Here is a 19,498-nt window from a genome sequence, read left to right on the forward strand (position 1 = left end):
CCTCCTCACTCTCTTGATTCAAAAACTTCAAATTGAAGTATCTCGTCTCCCAGAGCAGCTAGAAATTCGTTTTTTCGACGGAAATGTCTGTAAAGTTTGTAGTGTCGGTTTCATTTAAAAAAAAACATGTATCTTCGATTTTTCCTGAAAATACACCCTTAGATGAATGATAATGATTTATTCCACGAAAAAGTTACAAAAAGTCAATTGTCATACGGAAACAGTTTACTTTAATCTTTTCCTCTAAAAACATGCTTACTATTTCCCATAAACGCGAATCTGCAAAGTTTGTTTCCGGTTGTCTGAATACTGAAAATCGATATCTGTGCGAGTGACTCCTAACATATTATCCAGGGAGCAAAAGAAATAGTTTTGGAATCACTGAAATGAGAAAAAAGAAAATTGTTGAAACCTGCTCACTTTGAGCTCAGTTGTCTAGGTGTCTCGGGGGAAGATATGAAAATTTTTGGAACGAATATTTTGTTTATCATAATATCAACTATACTCGATCAGTCAACAGTTTTCTGATATCTCTTAAAGAAACGGAGATAGTTGAGCTCGAAATCACACGGGGTAAAATCGGGTACATGAATTTGAATCGAGATTTCGCGTTTTTTTTTCAGTCGCGTCGCGGCTGAAATTCGCTGAGTAGCGACTCACGTAACGTTAATTGAACTGCGAGGATGATACTGAAAACTGACATTCATACACGCGCCGCGCGGCACTGAAAAAAAGCGCGAAAGCTCGATTCAAATCCATGTGCCCGATTTTGCCCCCGTGAGTTCAAGCTACCGGATGATACACGGTTGCATCCGCTGCGCTTGGAGCTTAATTATCTCGGTTACTATGAGAGATATGAAAAAACTTTCAACAGAGAAAATATTGCTGATAATGTGATAACTATTTTATCAGTTGACAATATTTCGATAATTTTCCCAACATGAATTTTCTAGGCCACCAAACTTTTTGACCTGAAAATGATCTGATGTTAACATGGTGCGTTTTTAAGCCATTTTCACATGGTGGCCTAACTTTTGCAATATGAGTTTTCTAGGCCCCAACCTTTTTGGCCTAGAAATGGTCAGATATCCATCTAGTTTGTTTTCTAGGTCATGTTTACATGGTGGCCTAGAAAAGTCAACTTGCGAAAGTTAGGCCACCATGTTAAAATGACCTAAATAAACAAACCAGGTGAACATCAGATCATTTCTAAGGCAAAAAAAAAGATGTGGCCTAAAAAATTCGTTTTGGAAAAGTTAGGTCATCAAGCCAGATGGCCTATAAATTTTGCATGGGTAAGAGCATTTTTATCGACAATTTGTCGGTAATTTTTCGATAAATTTACCGATAAATTTGTCGATAAATTTGCCGTAAAGGGCGTTTGTCGACAAATCATTTGTCGATAAGGCACACTGGTTAGTGATGCTTGGAAGAACGTTCGCGTCCTCGCTTGTACGGCAAAATGGAGTTATGGTTGCATGGCCATACATATTTTCTGACTGTACTGTGTCATATATCAAAAAACTAGAACTTTGAAATTTTTCATGTCTGGCCTCCTTTAAGCTTTAAAGCTTCAGGTTTCGAAATCAAAAAATCTAATCACATCAATCGTTCGGATAACATCATTTCCAGTAATTGCATCAGTATAACCAAGAGATGGGAAGATGAGAAAATATTGAAGCGTTGACAGCTCTAGAAAATCAATTATCGATATTTTTTTCTAATTTTTTTTGACTCACTCACGATCCTGATGAAATTCGATTAGATCTTCATGCCTTAAATCAAATCGAACATTTGCAAATTGTGCGAATCGATTATTCAATAATGACCGTATGCAAAATTTTGCCAAGAGATCAAAACCTGGTCAATCGATAAATCATTGGAATAAGCGAATAGAAAAGACATTGTGGAGGAACTGAAATTTGCTATTATTTTTTGCCTTTTTCAATTTGGACTCCTGAAAAGTGTTTTATTAGGTTTTTGGGTTATTTTTGGTGGTTGGATGCTTTCTGGAATATTTTTAGGGGTAGCCGGAAGGGAATGAGGAGGGGAATGACGGAAAATTTCAGAATCATTATCAGCACAAACAATTTTATGACCAATATTTATTTTCTTGTTTGTTAGAATTGTGAAACCCAAGCGGAAAATTGAAAAATCAAGATAAGAAATTTGAAAAAAATCAGAAAATAAGAATGTGGAAATTTCTGGAAAATCGTAAATCTGGAAATAATGAAAAGCGAAGAGTTTAGTTTCGAAAATCATAGAGATTCAAAAATGTTTGGAATTTTCGGAAACTCTAACTTTCAGAAACTCAAAAACATTATATCAAAATCAAATTTCAAAATTTTGAGCTTCAGAATTTTGAAATTTGAAAAAAATCAAAGATCCTGAAAACGAAATTCACGGACATTCAAAATCCTGAAATTTGAAAATTTGAAGGAAAAACCAAAAAAAAACTTTATTCAATAACAATTGCAATCATTACAAACACCCAAAACCCAAACATTTCCATATAAAAATACAGTAATCCTCCACAAAAAGCCCAAAAAATGCAGAAAATCAAAAATTCAAGAGTTCAAAACGTCGAAAAATTCCCAAATTCAGAAATTGCGAAATTCAGAAAACCAGAATTTCAAAAAATTCAAAACTACAGTAATCCTCTCCTCTACCATCCACTACTGTCACTGGACACATCTTCCTCTGTTAAATCTCCAAAATTATCGCCTCTTTGATCTTTATAGGACTTTTTCAAATCGATTTTTTCGATATCCTCATCATCGTCGGAATCATCAGAATCGTCGGAATCTTCTTCTTCTTCTTCTTCTTCCTCTTCACTTGCGTTGAAATAAAAATAGCGTCCGATTTGAAGAGACGCAGACTTTCCATCAGCACGGTAGATTCTGAATAGTGTTCCAGAAGATAATTGCTCTTTGGTGGCTCTGAAAAAGAAAACTAAAATAATTCATTTTTTTTGATACATTTCTAAATATCCCGTTTCTCTAAAATCGCTACAGTAATCCTGACGTCTTCAGAATTTTCAAAATTCAAAAATTCTGGAAATTCAGAGGTTCCAAAAAGTTCTCTGACCGGGTGAACTGGACCCAGCTCACCCGAATCCAGGTCACCCGTATCAACGTTATCCGGATTCAGATCACCCGGACAAGGTCATCCGGATCCAGGTCATCCGGTCAGGGTTTCCCGGATCCAGGTCACCCGGAACCAGGTCCCCCTGAACCAGGTCACCCGGATCCAGGTCCCCCTGAACCAGGTCACACGTATCCAGGTCACCCGGATCCAGGTCACCCGTATCCAGGTCACGCGGATCCAGGTCACCCGTACCCAGGTCACGCGGATCCAGGTCACCCGGATCTAGGTCACCCGGTCAGGGTCACCCGGACCCAGGTCACCCGGATCCAGGACCCAGACCTAGGACCCAGGGCCCAGGACCCAGGACTCCCGGGTCACCTTCTCTGGAGGCCAGAGAAGGTGAGAACTGATTCTTCCTTTCATTTCCCTATTCTTTTATATTACTTTCCCAGAGGTCAATGGTTTCTAAACCAATTCACGTTATCGTTTTTGTCTAGAATTTTAAATTTCTCTCAAAGCATTTTTTAAAATAATTTCATTCATCATGTTTAAATAAACTTGAATTTTTACTTTTGAAATCTGTGAATTTCCTTAAAAAGATTGTTCCTTTGAACCTAGTCATCTTGTTTTCTGTTTGAGTTATCGAAACAATAGCTAACTAAACTAGCTCAAAAATGGTCTAAAATTGACCATCTTTGGGCTTTTTTTTTTCGAAAATTTTTTTTCCACTCACCTAACAATTCCCAATTCCCTCAATTTATCCATTATTCCTTTTCGGAATTTTTTCCGATTTTTCTCTCTTTGATTCTCAAAATCCAATCGAATCGTAAAATTAGGTTTCTCTCTGGCTCCATCGATCCATAATTTGATAAAAATACAAAAATCTTGAATTTCCAAATTTTGAAAAATTTTATCTGATTCCAATTCCTGGACCTTTGGGTACGCCAAAATCGAGTCAAAAGTCAGGAAATTTGGATTTTCGAATTTCAATTTTCGACAATTTAAATTGAGATTTTGGGGACCATTTGGAGCATGGACCATGGAGTTTTCGAGGTTGAAAAAATCCAAATTGAAACTTTCTAGAAGAAATTTGGCGGCTTCAATGGAGATATCGATTTTTGAGAGAGTGACAGTGTGAAGACGGAGAGGGATGTTTTGGAGGAAGTCGAAATTCTGAAAAATAGAAAATTTAGGTATTTTGGGAATCCAGATAGTTTCAGAAATTCAGAAATTCAGAAATTCAGAAACTCAGAAATTCAGAAATTCGGAAATTTAGAAATTCAGAAATTCAGAAATTCAGAAATTCAGGAATTCAGAAATTCAGAAATTCAGAAATTCAGAAATTCAAAAATTCGAAGTCTCTCACCTCAAAATTCCTCTCTTTTGAATGAAAATTGAACTCTTCAACCTTAAAAATCTCCAATAATTCCTTTGTTAAATCTTCCAAGATTTGAATTTCCGCCATTGATTTTTTCCAAATTTCACATAAATTAAATTAAAATCTCTTCTATCGAAATTCATTGAAATTTCCGGTTTTCCATAAATTTTACATGAATTTTTTGAAAAATCCATTTTTGAATCCAAAACGAATTGAATAGAATATTGGCCATTATTGAAAAAATGCCGTTTTTTGGAAATTTCTAAAAAACAGCAATTCGGTCCGAAATACCATAGAATTTGGGGAATTTTGAATTTAAATTCCGAGATGATTTTCTTCATCTTCCTGGAGAGGATCGACAGGGTGAATCTGAAAAATTGGACTTTATGAACTTTGGAATTTTCAAATTCATGAATTTCTGAATTTCTGAATTTCTGAATTTCTGAATTTCTGAATTTCTGAATTTCTGAATTTCTGAATTTCTGAATTTCTGAATTTCTGAATTTCTGAATTTCTGAATTTCTGAATTTCTGAATTTCTGAATTTCTGAATTTCTGAATTTCTGAATTTCTGAATTTCTGAATTTCTGAATTTCTGAATTTCTGAATTTCTGAATTTCTGAATTTCTGAATTTCTGAATTTCTGAATTTCTGAATTTCTGAATTTCTGAATTTCTGAATTTCTGAATTTCTGAATTTCTGAATTTCTGAATTTCCAAAATTTCAGAAAAACTCACAAATCAATAATTTCCAGCTCATCAAAAACCATCTTGCTCACAAGTTTTGGTAGTTTCTGAATCCGAATTTTTTCAGGTCCATCCATTTTTTGATTTGATCTGAAAATCAAAATTTTGAAATCAAATTCAAAATTTTGGCTGAAATTGTCTAAAAACTGGAAGAAATGAGTTAAGCACGAGCTAAAAATGTTAAAGTTATTCGGAAATTTATCAAAAGTGTAACATTAGGGTTACTGTAGCTAAACGAACTCAAAAATGGTTTAAGATTGTTGAAATTGGTGCAAAATTAACTGAAAAATCAACTTTTTAAAAGATTTTAAAAGACCTAAATTGGCTGAAAATTGTCTAAAATTTGTCAAAAATGGCCCCAGATCGTTCTAAAATAGCTCAAATTAAACTAAAAGTTGTCACAAATAGCCAAAAAAATGTATATAATTGGCTCAACGTGGTCCAAAAATGGTCAAAACAGTTTCAAAGTGTTTTAAGATGCCTTTTAAATGCTCTAAAATAACTCAAGATGATCCAAAATTTGTCAAAAAGAGCTCTAAAATGCTCTGAAATGGCTAAAAATAGGCCAACACTTGCGAAAAATTGCTTAAAATGGTCGAAAAATTATCAAATTTTGCCCTAAATTGACAGAAATTTGTCCGAAATTTCAAAATCATATAATACAATACAATAATAAAGAGAAAACCGGAAATTTTCATTTATACATATTATACAAAACAAGATAACACACACCCCGCCCGCCTTATCGGGTGAAAATAGAGAAGGCGAGAGAGTATAGAGAATTGAGAGACGCAGAGACAAAGAGGGAGGACCATGTTTGAATAATAGAGGCAAGATTGCGGTTGTTTAAACCTCCTTTTTACGTTTTGTGAATAACTTTTTGGGCGAATTTAGAATTCTTTTATTCTCTGCGCCTCTTTTTTCTCGACTTTTGGCATTTTTGGTGATATTTAGGGCTATTTTTAGGCCATTTTCAAAAAATTTGAGCCCAAAAACTCATGTTTGGGTGATTGAAATGTATTTCTAGTAATTTTTAGACCATTTTCAGATATTTTTTGGAACCTTTTTTGGGCATTTTTAGGCATTTTTGGGCATTTTGTGACCATTTCAAGCGAATTTGGGTCTATCTTGCAGAATTTTTGGACTATATTATATGATTTTTTAGCAATTTTCCTTTTTTAGACTCTCCCAAAATGACAAGATTATCGAAGTTTCCGATTTTTCAACTACCTGAAATTCCTAGATGTGAAATTTTACATCAAATTGATCCGGATCAAATGGGAGTTTTGATTTTTTTTTTTTTTTTGAAAAATTTGGGATATTTTGAATATTCAGATTGTTGCGCAAAATTTCAGAAATTTGGTTCATTTTTTGCCAATTTAGCTAATTTTAGGCAGTTTTAAATGGTTAAAAGTGTTTTTTCAGTTCATTTTTAATCATTTTTAACAATTTTTGTTTATATTTGAGCCAGTTTAGCTACAGTAATCCTGAGGTCAACTTTTGCTTCCAGGGGTCCAGGAATCCAGGTATAAATTTCGGAATATCCATATTCTCCAAAGTTGCTACAGTAATCCTGACGTCTTCAGAAATTTTCAAAAATTCAAAATATTAAAAAATTCTGGAAATTCAGAAAGTTCAAACAACGAAGTTTAAAAAAATTCGAATTCTGAATTTTCAACGTCATCTGGAACTCCCGATTAAAATTTCGAAATCTAAATGAATTCCTAGAAAATCATAACTTTCAAATTTCAAAATTTCAAAAAAAAATCACAAAAAAGTTCTGAAATTTGGCTGAAAATTGGAATTTTGATTTTTGGGAAATATCGAAATTTTAGAGTTTTTTATTTCAAAACCTAAGGAATGTTTGAAGATTTTTGGTAAAAAGTGGGCGTGGCTAAATTTCAAAGTATATCAATTTTTTTCAGGATCGAGCTGTCTCTCCTCTTCAAACCCATCCAACGGACCATGAAATTTTCAAAATTGAAATTTGAAAATTTTGATTTAAAACTCCTCAATCCACCCTGCGACTCCACAAAAATCAGTCTAGAGTTTCGAAATTCCAAATTTTTGAATTTCAAATTTTTCGCCACGCCCACTTTGGACCAAAAATCCTTGAAATTTGTGACTATTAAAAACCAAAAAATCGCATTTCGAAAAATCGATAAATCGAATTTTTTGATTTTTTACGATTTTCAAACTTCTGAAAATCAAAATTTCGAGGAAATTTTAGAACTATTTTGCGAATTTTTTCATGAAACTTTGAAATTCGAAAATTATAATTTTCTAGGAATCAATTTAGATTTTAAGATTTTAATCGAAAATTTTATTTTCAAATTTTCCAGAAATTTCTGGAATTTTTCATTTTTCATGAGCGAGAATTCTGAAAAAATTGAATTTCAGCATCTGAAATTTTTACTAGAAGATTTAAGAATTCAGAGTCAGATGACGTTGAGAATTCAGAATTTCGATTTTTCGGATTTTCAAAATTCCAAAATTTTGAAACCGAATCATCCAAAACTAGCTTTAGAATTTTCTGGAACGTCTGAATGTCCTGAATTTTTGAATTTTTTGAATTTTGAAAATTCTGAAGACGTCAGGATTACTGTAGCCATTCTGGCGGATCGGGACATTCGGGAATTTATCCAAAATTGGCTGGCTTTGAAAATGAAGAATCTGAAATTCTTTTCGACTGAAATTCAAAACGATATTTTCGATGAGGAGGCGATTTTTGAGGATTTTGTGGATTTTTGGTTTCAGTGAGTTTTTTGAATTTTTAGGAAATTTCTGAATTTCAGAAATTCAGAATTTCTGTCCCTAAGTCCCTGGGTCCCTGGGTCCCCAATTCCAGAATATCTGGATTTCCGAATTTCCAAATTCCAGAATTTTAGAATTATAGAATTTCAGAGTTCCATTTCTAAAACTTTCAGACCCCCTAATGCTGAAAATGCTGAAAACGAAGAACGACCCAATGTGAAGCTCATTCGACGGCCAGTAGACGGAAAATTGGCTAGACTTTCATTTTACTTGAGAAAATTCGAATTCTCAGTGATTTCTTAAATTTTGAATTTTAATTTGAAATTTCAGAAGAAAATTTTTGTTAACTTTTTATTAAATTTTTTTAAACGGTTGATTTTCTATTTTTTTTTGTATTTCATTCCATTGTTTATTAGTTTTCAATGAAATGTATTTTTCTTAATTTTGAAAAAAAAAATCTGAAAATGCTGAAAATCGATTTTTTCAAACCAAAAAGAAGTTAAGACCCAGGACCCAGGACCCAGGACTCTGAAAATGCTGGAAGTCGATTTTTCCAATTTTTCGAAAAATATTTAATTGCCCAATTTAGTAATTTATTAATCAATTTTCGAAAAAATACAAAAATCAAATAAAACCAATCAATCACAAGTTTCAGTTAGAGTAAAAATCAGAAAAAAAATTCCAAAAATTTAAAAATGAGCAATTTCGGGGATTACTGTATTTTTTTCTTCGTTTTCGCGTCAGAATTTGGTGGCGAGGGGAGTGGTGTGCATCGAAAATACGGTTTTTCGAGTTTTTCCGATGTTCCAGTCTCCGGGAAATAGTATTTCGGTGGGTCGGGCTGGAAAATTGGAATTTTGAAAAAAAAAATATTTTTTTGAAATTTTTTGAAGTTTCGAAATTGCTTAAATGAGCCGAAAATGACTAAAATCACTAGAATTTTCAAAAACTTTGAATTCAAAAATTAAAAAAAAATCTTTCTTATAAATAAAACGCTAGAGGCGTCTGTCCGTCAAAGTTCTAAAAATGCTCACCTGATTCCCTTGAGCCAAAACTCTCACTGGATACTTGGTTTTTTGTGGAAACCAAAGATTCTGCTGCTGATTCTGACGACGTGGAGCTGGGTTTGATGGATTCTGAGATTTTGAAATTTTCAAACAAAAAATTGCAATGATCCAGGACCCAAGGAAACCCAGGAACCCAGGGATGCAAAGATCAAAGGACCCAAGGACCCAAAGACCCAAGGATCCAAGGACCCAAGGACCCTTTTTTTAATTTCTGGTAAATTTTTTCTAGAAACTTTGACATTCATTCAAATTTCCAAAAATTCCTTTCATTTCAAAATTTCCGAATTTCAAAACTTCAAATCTCACTCGATTCTGATTCTGATTCTGAGTATTCTGCAAAGTCCGATGTGCCGTAGTGGCGTTTCCAGGATACTGTAGGTTCCCAGAATTTCCAGAATTTCGCTGGTGAAGTGTCCGAATGTGATCGGCCGGATTCTGAAATTAAAATATGACTGAAAATAGCTTGAACTGCCTGTAAAATAGCTTAAAATCATGAAAATGGCCCAAAATTGATTTGGAAAATACAAAAACTCATAATTGCCATTTTTTGGAAATTTTATGAATTTTTTGGAGCTGAAAATATCCCTGAAATTCTGTCTGAATAATCCCAAAAAATAGTAATGAACTCACCAGATTTTGATTTTGACTTCTCGAATTTTCCTGATCCAAAACTCTTACGGGATACATTTTTGGAGTCTGAAAATATGGAAAAAGTTGTCCACATTTTGACAAAATGGCCAGAAATTTCAACCCCCCAAGGACCCAGGGACCCAGGGACCCAGGGTCTTTAGGTCCCTGGACCTTTGGGCCCCTGGGTCTTTGGAGATTTCAAAATTGTGATTTTGGCGATAAAGTCAAAATTTCCAAACTCACCCGATTCTGAATCTCCCGTCGATCCCCAGAAGTCGAAGTTTTGCATTTCGAATTCAGAATTTTCGCATTCTGACTTCTCGAATTTTTCAAAATATTCGGAATTCTTGGCGTCGTCTTCTTATACAACATCTCCGGAGACTTCTCATTCTTCAAAAATTTTCCTTTTTTCAGATCTGTCAATCTGCAGAATTCCGTCCATTTTATCACTTTTCCATCATCGTCGAAAAGCTCAAAATCTTCGTCCACATATTTCAGATTTCTCTGAAATCTCCAATCCCATTCACCCAGATTTTCAGGGGTTTCCGATTGAAATTCTGGCAGATTTTCATCATTTTCAGACGGTAAGAATGCGATTTTGTGAATTTCATCGGAAGAATTTTCTGGATTCGGAGGAAACGTCATTTTTAAATGTCTGAAAAAAACTAAATTCATCGAAAATTTTGAAAATCTGAAATTCTGAATTTCCACAAAGTATTAGACGAAAACAATTGAGATTTTGAAATTAAAAATTCTGAAGAAAATTGAAAATTTCAGATTTTCAGGTAAAAAAGGAATTGAAAAAATACTGAAAATTCAGGAAAAAAGTGAAAAAAAAGAAGAAAAAAAAAACAAAAAAAATCCTAGAAAAAAATTTGTGCCGGGGAAAATAATTTTTTCGAGTAGATCGAAAACTTTTAATTTTTTGTAAATCTAGAAATATAAATTCCAGAAAATTTAGGAAATTCAAAAATCCAGAAGTTCAGAGATTCAAAAATTCAAAATCTTGAAGTTCTGGAATTCCAAAAACCTACATTTCAGAAAAAAGAAGAACACAAGTCTAGAAAAAGGTCAATTTTTGGAAAGATTGAAATTTCTGAAAAAAAACTGATTTTTTGAAACTTATTCTATACGCACAGGGTTTGTTTTTCACCTTTGCAAACTCGCTCCATTGACAAGGGGGCGGGGCAAAGCTTTTTCAAATTCTCAAAAAAGAAAACATTCTCCCCTAAAACGAGAGATTGTATTTCGGTGAAGAGACGCAGACACGTTTGATCCTCAGCCATCGAATTGGCTGCGTTCTAATTAAAGCCGCTTATTAAAAGGTAGAAAAACGAACACTGTGTATACGGTTATTCTGTATTTCGTAAAATTCTTCTCGAGTTTGACACAAAAAAAAACAATTAAGATATTTTTGAATGAAGTAAAAATTTATTTGAGAAATTGAAGTAAATTTAATCTTGGAGCTCTAGGTGATTTACTTCCTGTGCAGGGGATCCCGAGTTTCAAGTCTACATCCAGTCATTGGACCTATTCCCAATGGATCCTCTTCATTTGCAGAGACGGAAAGAACGGAAATCCGAATGATAATCAACTAATTTGCATTCATTATCATTCCAACAGATTCGCATACTAATCATTCCCTATATAAGGGGACTCCGAGATTCATTTCACCACAAAATGAAGCTTCTATTGCTTCCCGCTCTGTTTCTTACTGTAAACGGATGTTCTTTAGCAGCCACTTGCGCTTGTAAAACTCTAAAAATCGATAGATCAAACATGCTCGAAAACGAAGTCAAAGATAATGCCCTTTATGATATGGTCCTTGCAACTACAATGAAAGCTCCAGAAATATTGATTGATGATTGCGCAGTGCATGTTTATTGTGGTGGTGGATCAGAGTTGTATATCTTTGACACGGATAAAGGAGCAAAGGTTAGGAAGCTTTGGAATTTGAAAATGAATGTCTGGATTTTCAGATTGGTGACTATACTCTGGATGGATCCTGTGATCCATCTCAACAGAAATGGCAATTGGACGTCGGAAATGGTATAGAGCAGTATACGGTGTTGAAGGCAGTCTGTGCTTTGAAAGGTTAGTGAGAAAGCAAGAATGTTAAAAATGAGAGTTTTAAGGAACCGAGAACAAATGCTATCCAGAGTCGCCAGCTGCATTTCTATTTGCCTATTCAAACGATTTGGATTACAGTGATGTAGAAGAAGTGTACTCACGGTTTATCTACGGACCCGTTTTTTATTGGGAAAAGTATGTGATAGTGGCAACATCTCGATTTGATACAAAAACAAAAGAAGAAATTATGTTTTTTGAAAACAATACACTAGGTGATAGTTATCGGTAATTGGAAAAACTAGGATTTTAAAAATAACACTTTTTTTCAGGGCTGCTTCTGATTATATGAATAAAACAAGAATGGATCCATCGCAAAGATTTGATAGTTCGGAAACAGGAAGTGATGTATTGGATATGTTGGAAGTAAGGGATATTTTGAGAACTATTTTTTATTTACTAAGAAATACTGATTCCAGAGATTTATCGATAGCGATCACTACTCAGTATGCGCGTCTCGTGCTTTCATTATGATGAAACGAAGCCCAAATGAAGTTGAAATTTCAAAAATAGTGAGAAAAATTAGACAATGGCGCATTGAATTGAACATTGCCATCGAGCATCCATCCTCTGGAGGCCTTCATCCTGAAACTATGTACAACTTGGCCGCCAAAACAAATGGATATTGCTCATTTGCGCCTGAAATAATAGAGGTCAGCGATATCTTATTTTAAATTATTTCATCTCATCTGGATTTTGCTCATTTTCGTCTGATTTGATATGGGTCTCATTTTCGTCTGATTTGATATATTCTATTTTCCTTTCCTAATCGGTAGCATTCCAGGCCATGTACAGTACTGGCCAAAAAGGTATTCGCAAACGGTTTTTTGAGAGTAACTTTGCTGAAACTTAAGGGATCGATCTGAAAATTTTACTGTGCATGTCGTACACGGTGACGACAAATTGCGTACAAGGAAATTGCATCATTTTCAGAATTTTTTTGTTTTTTTCAATTTTTTCAATTTTTTCGTTTTTTCACTTTTTTCATATTTTTATATTTTTGGATATTATGGTTTCTAAGAATGTTGGTTTTGGCTCCTATGTATTTAAAACTGTTTACAGACATGGCCAGACCCCTCGGAAAAAAACATCTCTCAGGACATCCGTAAAGCCATCGTCATCGGCTTCAGAAGTGGATGTTCCAAGGACCTCTTGGCGCAGCAGTTCAATGTTACTAAACGTGCCATCGAGAAGATCTTGAAGCAGTTTCGGGATGAGGTAATATTCAAAAATAGTATAGTTATGGAAAAAAATGTTTAGGGAGCCTTGGTGGAGCGAAAATCGCCTGGAAGACCGCGTATCACGTCGAAGAACATGGATCGGAACATCGTCCGAGTTTCAAGAGAGGATCCCCAGAGGAGTTCTACGGACATTCAGATGGTCGTGAAGACACCAAATGAAGTCACACCATCCCTGAGAACCGTCAGAAGACGTCTTCAAGATGCTGGACTCCATGGACGACGGCCAGCTAAGAAACCATCGATCAGCAAGAAGAACAGAATCGCCCGCGTAGCATGGGCCAGAGCTCATCTCCACTGGGGACGTCAGGATTGGGCTAATCACGTGTTCAGCGACGAATCCAAGTTCAATCTGTTCGGTACTGACGGTATCAAGTGGATTCGCCGTCCGGTTGGATGTCGGTTCGATCCCAGCTACCAGCTCCAAACCGTCAAGCATGGAGGTGGATCGGTGATGGTCTGGGGCTGCTTCTCTGGGACTTCAATCGGCCCGCTGAGAAGAATTACAAGCATCATGGATCGCTTTGTGTATGAAGACATCTTGGAGAACACAATGAGACCCTGGGCAAGGTCTACTGTGGGCCGGGCGTTCGTTTTCCAACAGGATAACGACCCGAAGCACACCTCGAAGCACATCAAGGAGTGGTTCCGACGCCGCCACGTGGATCTTCTGGACTGGCCAAGTCAATCTCCGGACTTGAATCCGATCGAACACCTCTGGGAGCATGTCGAGAGACAGCTTAGAGGGGTTCGTGCCTCGAATGCCAACCAGAAGTTCGACCAACTCCAAGATGTCTGGCAGGCCATCCCGATGTCTGTCATCGACACCCTTCTCGACTCGATGCCAAGAAGATGTCAAACGGTAATCGACGCCAAAGGCTTCCCAACGAAGTACTAAAGCTATTTTATTCATTTTCTATTATTATTTTTCGTTTACCGGTCTATCCTAGATCTCAGAAGTCAAAGTTCCATTTACCGGTTTTTTGCAATTTTCATGAATTTTTCGATTTTTTTTCAATTTTTTGAAATTTTGACTATTCTTGTTGTTGAATCAGTTTCTTTTACCGTTTTAAACTTTGTCTTAAAATATCAGATTGATCGGGAAGTTTCAGAAAAGTTATGCTCGAAAAACTATTTGCGAATACCTTTTTGGCCAGTACTGTACACACTACCTGGTATGAACAACCCTTTCACACACTACTCTTTGAATATTAAAGTTTCTGGAACAGGAACAATGGTTTTGCCTTCAATAACGCTTCCACAGACTATGTCGCTTGAATTATACCTGGCCGTTCAGAGTACAGGAATTTGATTCGCAAAATGTCAAAACTCCTAATAATCTTCAGCTACTACCACTTCATTCCAAAACTTCACAATCCGTTATGTTAATACTAATGGGTTTTCAAATTCTTTTAGTAGAAACAGGGAACAACATTTGAGGTCAGGAGCAATGGATGGGTACGAATCTGTAAGTTTCATGGAAAAATAGTTGCTGAATGATAGAGCATACTTTCAGAATTTGAACTCTTTCCGCACTGTCCGCTTCTTACCCTTTGCGGAAGCGTCTACGCATGCTATGAATCTGGAATACAGTTACTCGATGGAAGACACTATTCTATTTAGATTGAGATCTAATACGCCTATCGATGATTGGTTGCCATTCCAGGATTAAATGTAACTCAAAACTTCAATAAATGTTTACTGCATGCAAAAAACACATTTTAAATGTTGTATACAGGTCAATCTCAAAAAAAATGTGTTACGAAATACCTAAATATAGTATAAGGAGTTAAAGGGAGTATGTGTTCTAAAAAGTTAGTGAAAGTGCAGGGATATTCTCGAATTTCAGTACTTCAGAAATCGAAAAATGCTCACCAACAGACCCGGCAACATTTCTGTTCGCCTATTCAAATGATTTGGATTACAGTGATGTGGCTATGCTATACAGTGAATATGGCTCCGGCGTCTCCTATAAGATCAAATATACGGTAGCTGCCACAGTTCGATTTGATACGAAAACAAAAGAAGATATTGTGATCCATGAAGGCGAAACGGTGGTTGATAGTTACAAGTAATTTTAGAAACTAGGTTTAAAGAAAAATTTGAATTTTCAGCGCTGCTTATTCTTATCTGAATAAAACCCAAGTGGATCCATCTCAAAGGTTTGATAGTTCGGAAACAGAAAGTGATGTATTGGATATGTTGGAGGTAAGGGATAGTTCAATTTAGCTGGCGCGCCATCGACGCGTTCCTGAAACAGCTCAAACAGAAAATTCTTCCAGAGATTTATTAACACCAATCGTTCAAACATCTGTGAATCCGTGGCTTTAATATTGATGAAACGAAGTCCAAATGGAATCGAAATTTCGAAAATTGTGGAAAAAATAAGAGAATATCACTTTTCGATCATCAATTATTCTTGCAAGGAACTAAATCTGTAATGATCAAAGTACGAGCAAAGGTGTTCACTCAACAATTTGGCTCTATATGCTTATAGCGGTCCGGAATAAAAATGGACACTGATTATGAATATCCAGAAATCCTTGGCAAAATCCAAGAAAGAAAATGCATGCAATAAACATTTATTCAAACTTTGAAATACATTTAATCTTGATATGGCAACCAATGGTCAGTGGGTCTGAAAACAATGTGAAATTACATTACAGACTAAAACTATTTTTGATCTCTTACGTTTCAAAATTAATTCTGATGAGAATAGTGTCCTCTGTCAAATAGCTGTAGTCCAATTTCAATTGATTCTCGATCTTTCCGCCTCTGCAAATGATTTATTATATTTCAGTGGAGGACTCCTCAGATAATTCGCGGACAATCCAAGATGGATGCTCCACAATTCGAGCGGAGTAGAAATCGCAACCGCATGCTAACCGTACACAGATACATATATTTCAGAAAAATCCGTTTGTGTAGAACGTCTGAAAATCGTGTTTTGAAAATAATACCAAACTAAAGTTTCACATCTCTCACTTGTAGAAAATGAGCAATATCCATCTGTTTTGGCTGCCAAATTGTGCATAATTTCAGGATGAAGGCCCCCAGAGAATGGATTCATTACTGCAACTAAACCGACAAATTTAACGGATTCATAACTTTCTTATTTTTGTTTCAAGCTGACAAAAATAACTTGTTTTGTACGTATTTTGTCAAGAGCTTCAAAATGAGTATAATCATGACCTATTTTTCTGGATTTTGATTTTTCCGGGGGTCCATGCCCCTTTAAACCGAAAATCTCAGATTGGGCGGAGCATAATCGTGTTTATACTCATTTCAAAGGTCAAAACAACCCAATTCAGAATATATAGTTGGATTTCAAAAATATTGAATTTGAAGAGAGTTATGAGGGAGAGAAAAACAGAAAAAGTTAAAAAAAAAGACAACTTTTTTGGTTTTTTGAATTTTTTAAATTTCCCGCCAAAAGTTTCCTAGGGATGTGAGGTATCATTAGAAAGCCCTTAACCTGTACATTTCCATTCCTTCGAAATATTTGAGATTGACTACAAACTGCAAGAACTACAAAGCTGTTCGCGATTAATCCCAGCAGCTCTCTGGGGAACGCCTAATTGTTATTCTTAACAGCGAAAAAGAAAGAAAATGAGGAAAAATAAAATTTTTGGTTTCTCTGGGTCTCTCAATCTGCAATGTTTTTTGGATGGAATTCCAGCCTGCTCAATTGTCACCTGTGCTGATAAATATGACATTAACTCCTTTTTCTTCTCAAAATTCTAGAAATTTCTAGAATTTTTAGAAGAATTTCAGTGACTGAAAATTGTTTGGAATTTTCAAATTTGCTTAGTTTTTTTTTTTTGAAAAATGAAAAACAAATTTCAAGTTACTGATTAGGTGTTTATAGTCACTTTGAAGCTCCCGACAAGCTAAATAAGGATATGTAATTGGATTTTGAAAATATCGATTTTTCAGAGAGTTATGAGGAAAATAAAATTTGGAAGTTTCAAAAAAACTTCAGAAAAACTCAAAATTCCTAAAAACCTTGAAAATCCTATTAATTTTTTTTTTAATTTTTGAATTTCTGAAAAACATTTTTGTGCCCTAACTTTCTTATTTTCATCCTAAAAAAACTGAAATTAATATTTTTGCACGTATTTTGTTGAGAGCTTCAAAATGAGTATAATCATGACCTACTTTCCTCAAATTCGATTTTTCGAGGGGTCCATGCGCCTTTAAACCGAAAATTTCAAAGTGGGCGGAGCCTAGGCGTGTTTATACTCATTTTGAAGCTCATGACAAGCTGAATAAGAATATGCAACCTGAATTTAATAAAATTGATTTTTGAGGGAGTTATGAGCTAAAATGTTATTTGATGATTGTGTACTATTTTGCTAATTTTTGCTCAAACTTAGGAAAATCACGTTTTTTGTACGTATTTTGTCAAGAGGTTTGAATTAATATACTCATAACCTACTTTTCTCGAATTTCATCATGCTCGGGGTCCATGCGCCTTTAAACCGAAAATTTCTAAGTGGGCGGAGCCTAGGCGTGTTTATACTCTTTTTGAAGATCTTAAAAAGTTGAATAAGAATTCGCGATTTGAATTCAATGTTATTAATTTTTAAGAGACTTATGAGAAAAACAAATATTTGGAAAACAATTTCAAAAAGTTGAGAAAAACTCAAAAATCTGATTTTCGTTATTTTTCAAACCTGGTCATGTTTGGGCTCATTTTCAAGCTCACAACATGCCAAATTCAAGAAAAAACTAGTTTTTGTAAGTTGAACTCTCCTAATTACCCCTAATTAGGCTCCAATTAGCTCTACTCACCTCTCCCTCGATTCTTCAAAAAAAATTTTTTTTCTGAAATTTCAGAATTCCCTCATTTTCACCTGGCCTATCATGAAAGATAAGTAAGAGGGAGAGTGAGAGAGTGTAAAAAGTGAGAGACGCAGAGAAAAAGACAGTGTTATCACTTCTTTTTTTCAGCAACCCAAACTCCCTCACATAATTTTTTTTCTTTTTCTCTATTTCTCTTTTTTTCGGAAAAATCAAAAAAATTGCCGGCCAGCACACACACACACACACACCTCAATTTTTCTGTTCTCCTGAAAATTGTATTCTTTCGTTTTCTGAAAAAAATCAGAAAAAAATTCTATTATTTTTTTATTGAATTTATTTATTCAAGAAAAATTTCGAAATTCCAAAAAAAAATGGAGACCGTCGCGCTAATAAGAATGGAAGAAGAAGAGGTGAGTGTTGGGTTAATTAGCGGTAATTAGTTGGATGAGGTAATTAAAATTAATTTTGTTCGATTTAGCGTGTTGAGAGCTTCAAAATGAGCCCAAACATGATCAGTTTTAGGCTATTTTGATATTTTCGAAATTTCAAAGTTGTTGAAAATATTAGCTTTCCTCATAACTCTCTGGGAAATTAACAATTTCAAAAATAAGTGTTACATTCTTATTTGTCTTGTTTTGCGCTTCAAAATGAGTATAAACCAGGCCTGTGCGGCAACAAAATTTTTTCGGCAATTTCGGCAATTTTCGGCAATTTTCGGCAACAAAAGTTTTGCGTCTTTTTTTAGTAAAAAGGATACGTAACTCACCTGAAAATGCTTCTATCAGGCTCAGAACTACAGAAAATGTGTTTAATAAGTTCCTTAAAGGTGGGGAGACATGAAAAAAAAATAATGTTCTCGATATTTCGTTTAAATATGCCCCTCGAGGAGTTGAACTTGTGAGGACGATGATTGAGGGTGCGGCGCCGCTACCGACTGAGCCACGCGGGCAAAGAGAAAGCGGACGCCCGATTGCATACATAAAGGCGAGGACGACAGCTGTACGCAGAGTGACATTATTTGCCGAGTTGCCGAATTGCCGAAAAAATTAAGAATGTAACACTTATTTTTGAAATTGTTAATTTTCCAGAGAGTTATGAGGAAAGCTAATATTTTCAACAACTTTGAAATTTCGAAAATATCAAAATAGCCTAAAACTGATCATGTTTGGGCTCATTTTGAAGCTCTCAACACGCTAAATCGAACAAAATTAATTTAATTACCTCATCCAACTGATTACCGCTAATTATCCTAATTAACACTAAAAATATTGTGAAAATCTCTAAATTCAAAAAAATTTCAGTTGCCGAAATTGCCGAAATTTTTTTGTCAAAATCGGCAACGGCAATTCGGCAACTTTTTATTCGTTGCCGATTTCGGCAACGGCGAATCGGCAACAAAAATTCGGCAATTTCGGCAATCGGCAATTTGTTGCCGCACAGGCCTGGTATAAACACGCCTAGGCTCCGCCCACTTTGAGATTTTCGGCTTAAAGGCGCATGGCCCCTCGAAAAATCGAATTCAATAGTCATGATTACACTCATTCTGAAGCTCTTGACAAGTTACGTACAAAAAACATTGAAATTTACATTTTTCGCTGAAAATCAGGAAATCAGGACCTATTTTCGAAAATTTTCAATTATCAACAACTACGGTTTTAGCTCATAA

The 19,498-nt window shown here is 35.0% G+C and overlaps 4 protein-coding genes across 4 annotated transcripts in view; 2 read left to right on the plus strand and 2 right to left on the minus strand.

The window, feature by feature from the left end:
* Window positions 1-1,905, minus strand: part of CBG15867 — a gene marked incomplete at both ends in the record, with an annotated part of 10,130 nt that extends 8,225 nt beyond the window's left edge. Inside the window, 2 exons of the mRNA XM_002640539.1 lie at window positions 1,604-1,692; window positions 1,830-1,905. Coding sequence (XP_002640585.1) covers window positions 1,604-1,692; window positions 1,830-1,905 — 165 coding nt within the window. The remainder of the gene's footprint in view (window positions 1-1,603; window positions 1,693-1,829) is intronic.
* A 6,771-nt stretch (window positions 1,906-8,676) lies between these two features.
* On the minus strand, window positions 8,677-10,306 carry CBG25412 (the record flags this gene model as incomplete). The annotated part of the gene is made up of 5 exons (XM_045241419.1): window positions 8,677-8,805; window positions 8,999-9,100; window positions 9,338-9,466; window positions 9,662-9,727; window positions 9,905-10,306. 5 exons carry the CDS (start codon window positions 10,304-10,306, stop codon window positions 8,677-8,679), a joined length of 828 nt encoding a protein of 275 aa, XP_045099747.1.
* Window positions 10,307-11,440: 1,134 nt separating this feature from the next.
* CBG15863 lies at window positions 11,441-13,924 on the plus strand (the record flags this gene model as incomplete). Its single annotated transcript, XM_045241420.1, has 6 exons — window positions 11,441-11,596; window positions 11,641-11,755; window positions 11,797-12,016; window positions 12,061-12,154; window positions 12,208-12,441; window positions 13,049-13,924. 6 exons carry the CDS (start codon window positions 11,441-11,443, stop codon window positions 13,922-13,924), a joined length of 1,695 nt encoding a protein of 564 aa, XP_045095805.1.
* A 552-nt stretch (window positions 13,925-14,476) lies between these two features.
* CBG15862 lies at window positions 14,477-15,467 on the plus strand (the record flags this gene model as incomplete). Its single annotated transcript, XM_045241421.1, has 4 exons — window positions 14,477-14,484; window positions 14,876-15,097; window positions 15,141-15,234; window positions 15,309-15,467. The coding sequence occupies 4 exons, from the start codon at window positions 14,477-14,479 to the stop codon at window positions 15,465-15,467; spliced, it is 483 nt and encodes a 160-aa protein (XP_045095806.1).
* Window positions 15,468-19,498: the final 4,031 nt, after the last annotated feature.

The sequence above is a fragment of the Caenorhabditis briggsae genome (assembly GCF_000004555.2).
Source record: "Caenorhabditis briggsae complete genome, chrI, whole genome shotgun sequence".
Lineage (NCBI taxonomy): Eukaryota > Metazoa > Nematoda > Chromadorea > Rhabditida > Rhabditidae > Caenorhabditis > Caenorhabditis briggsae.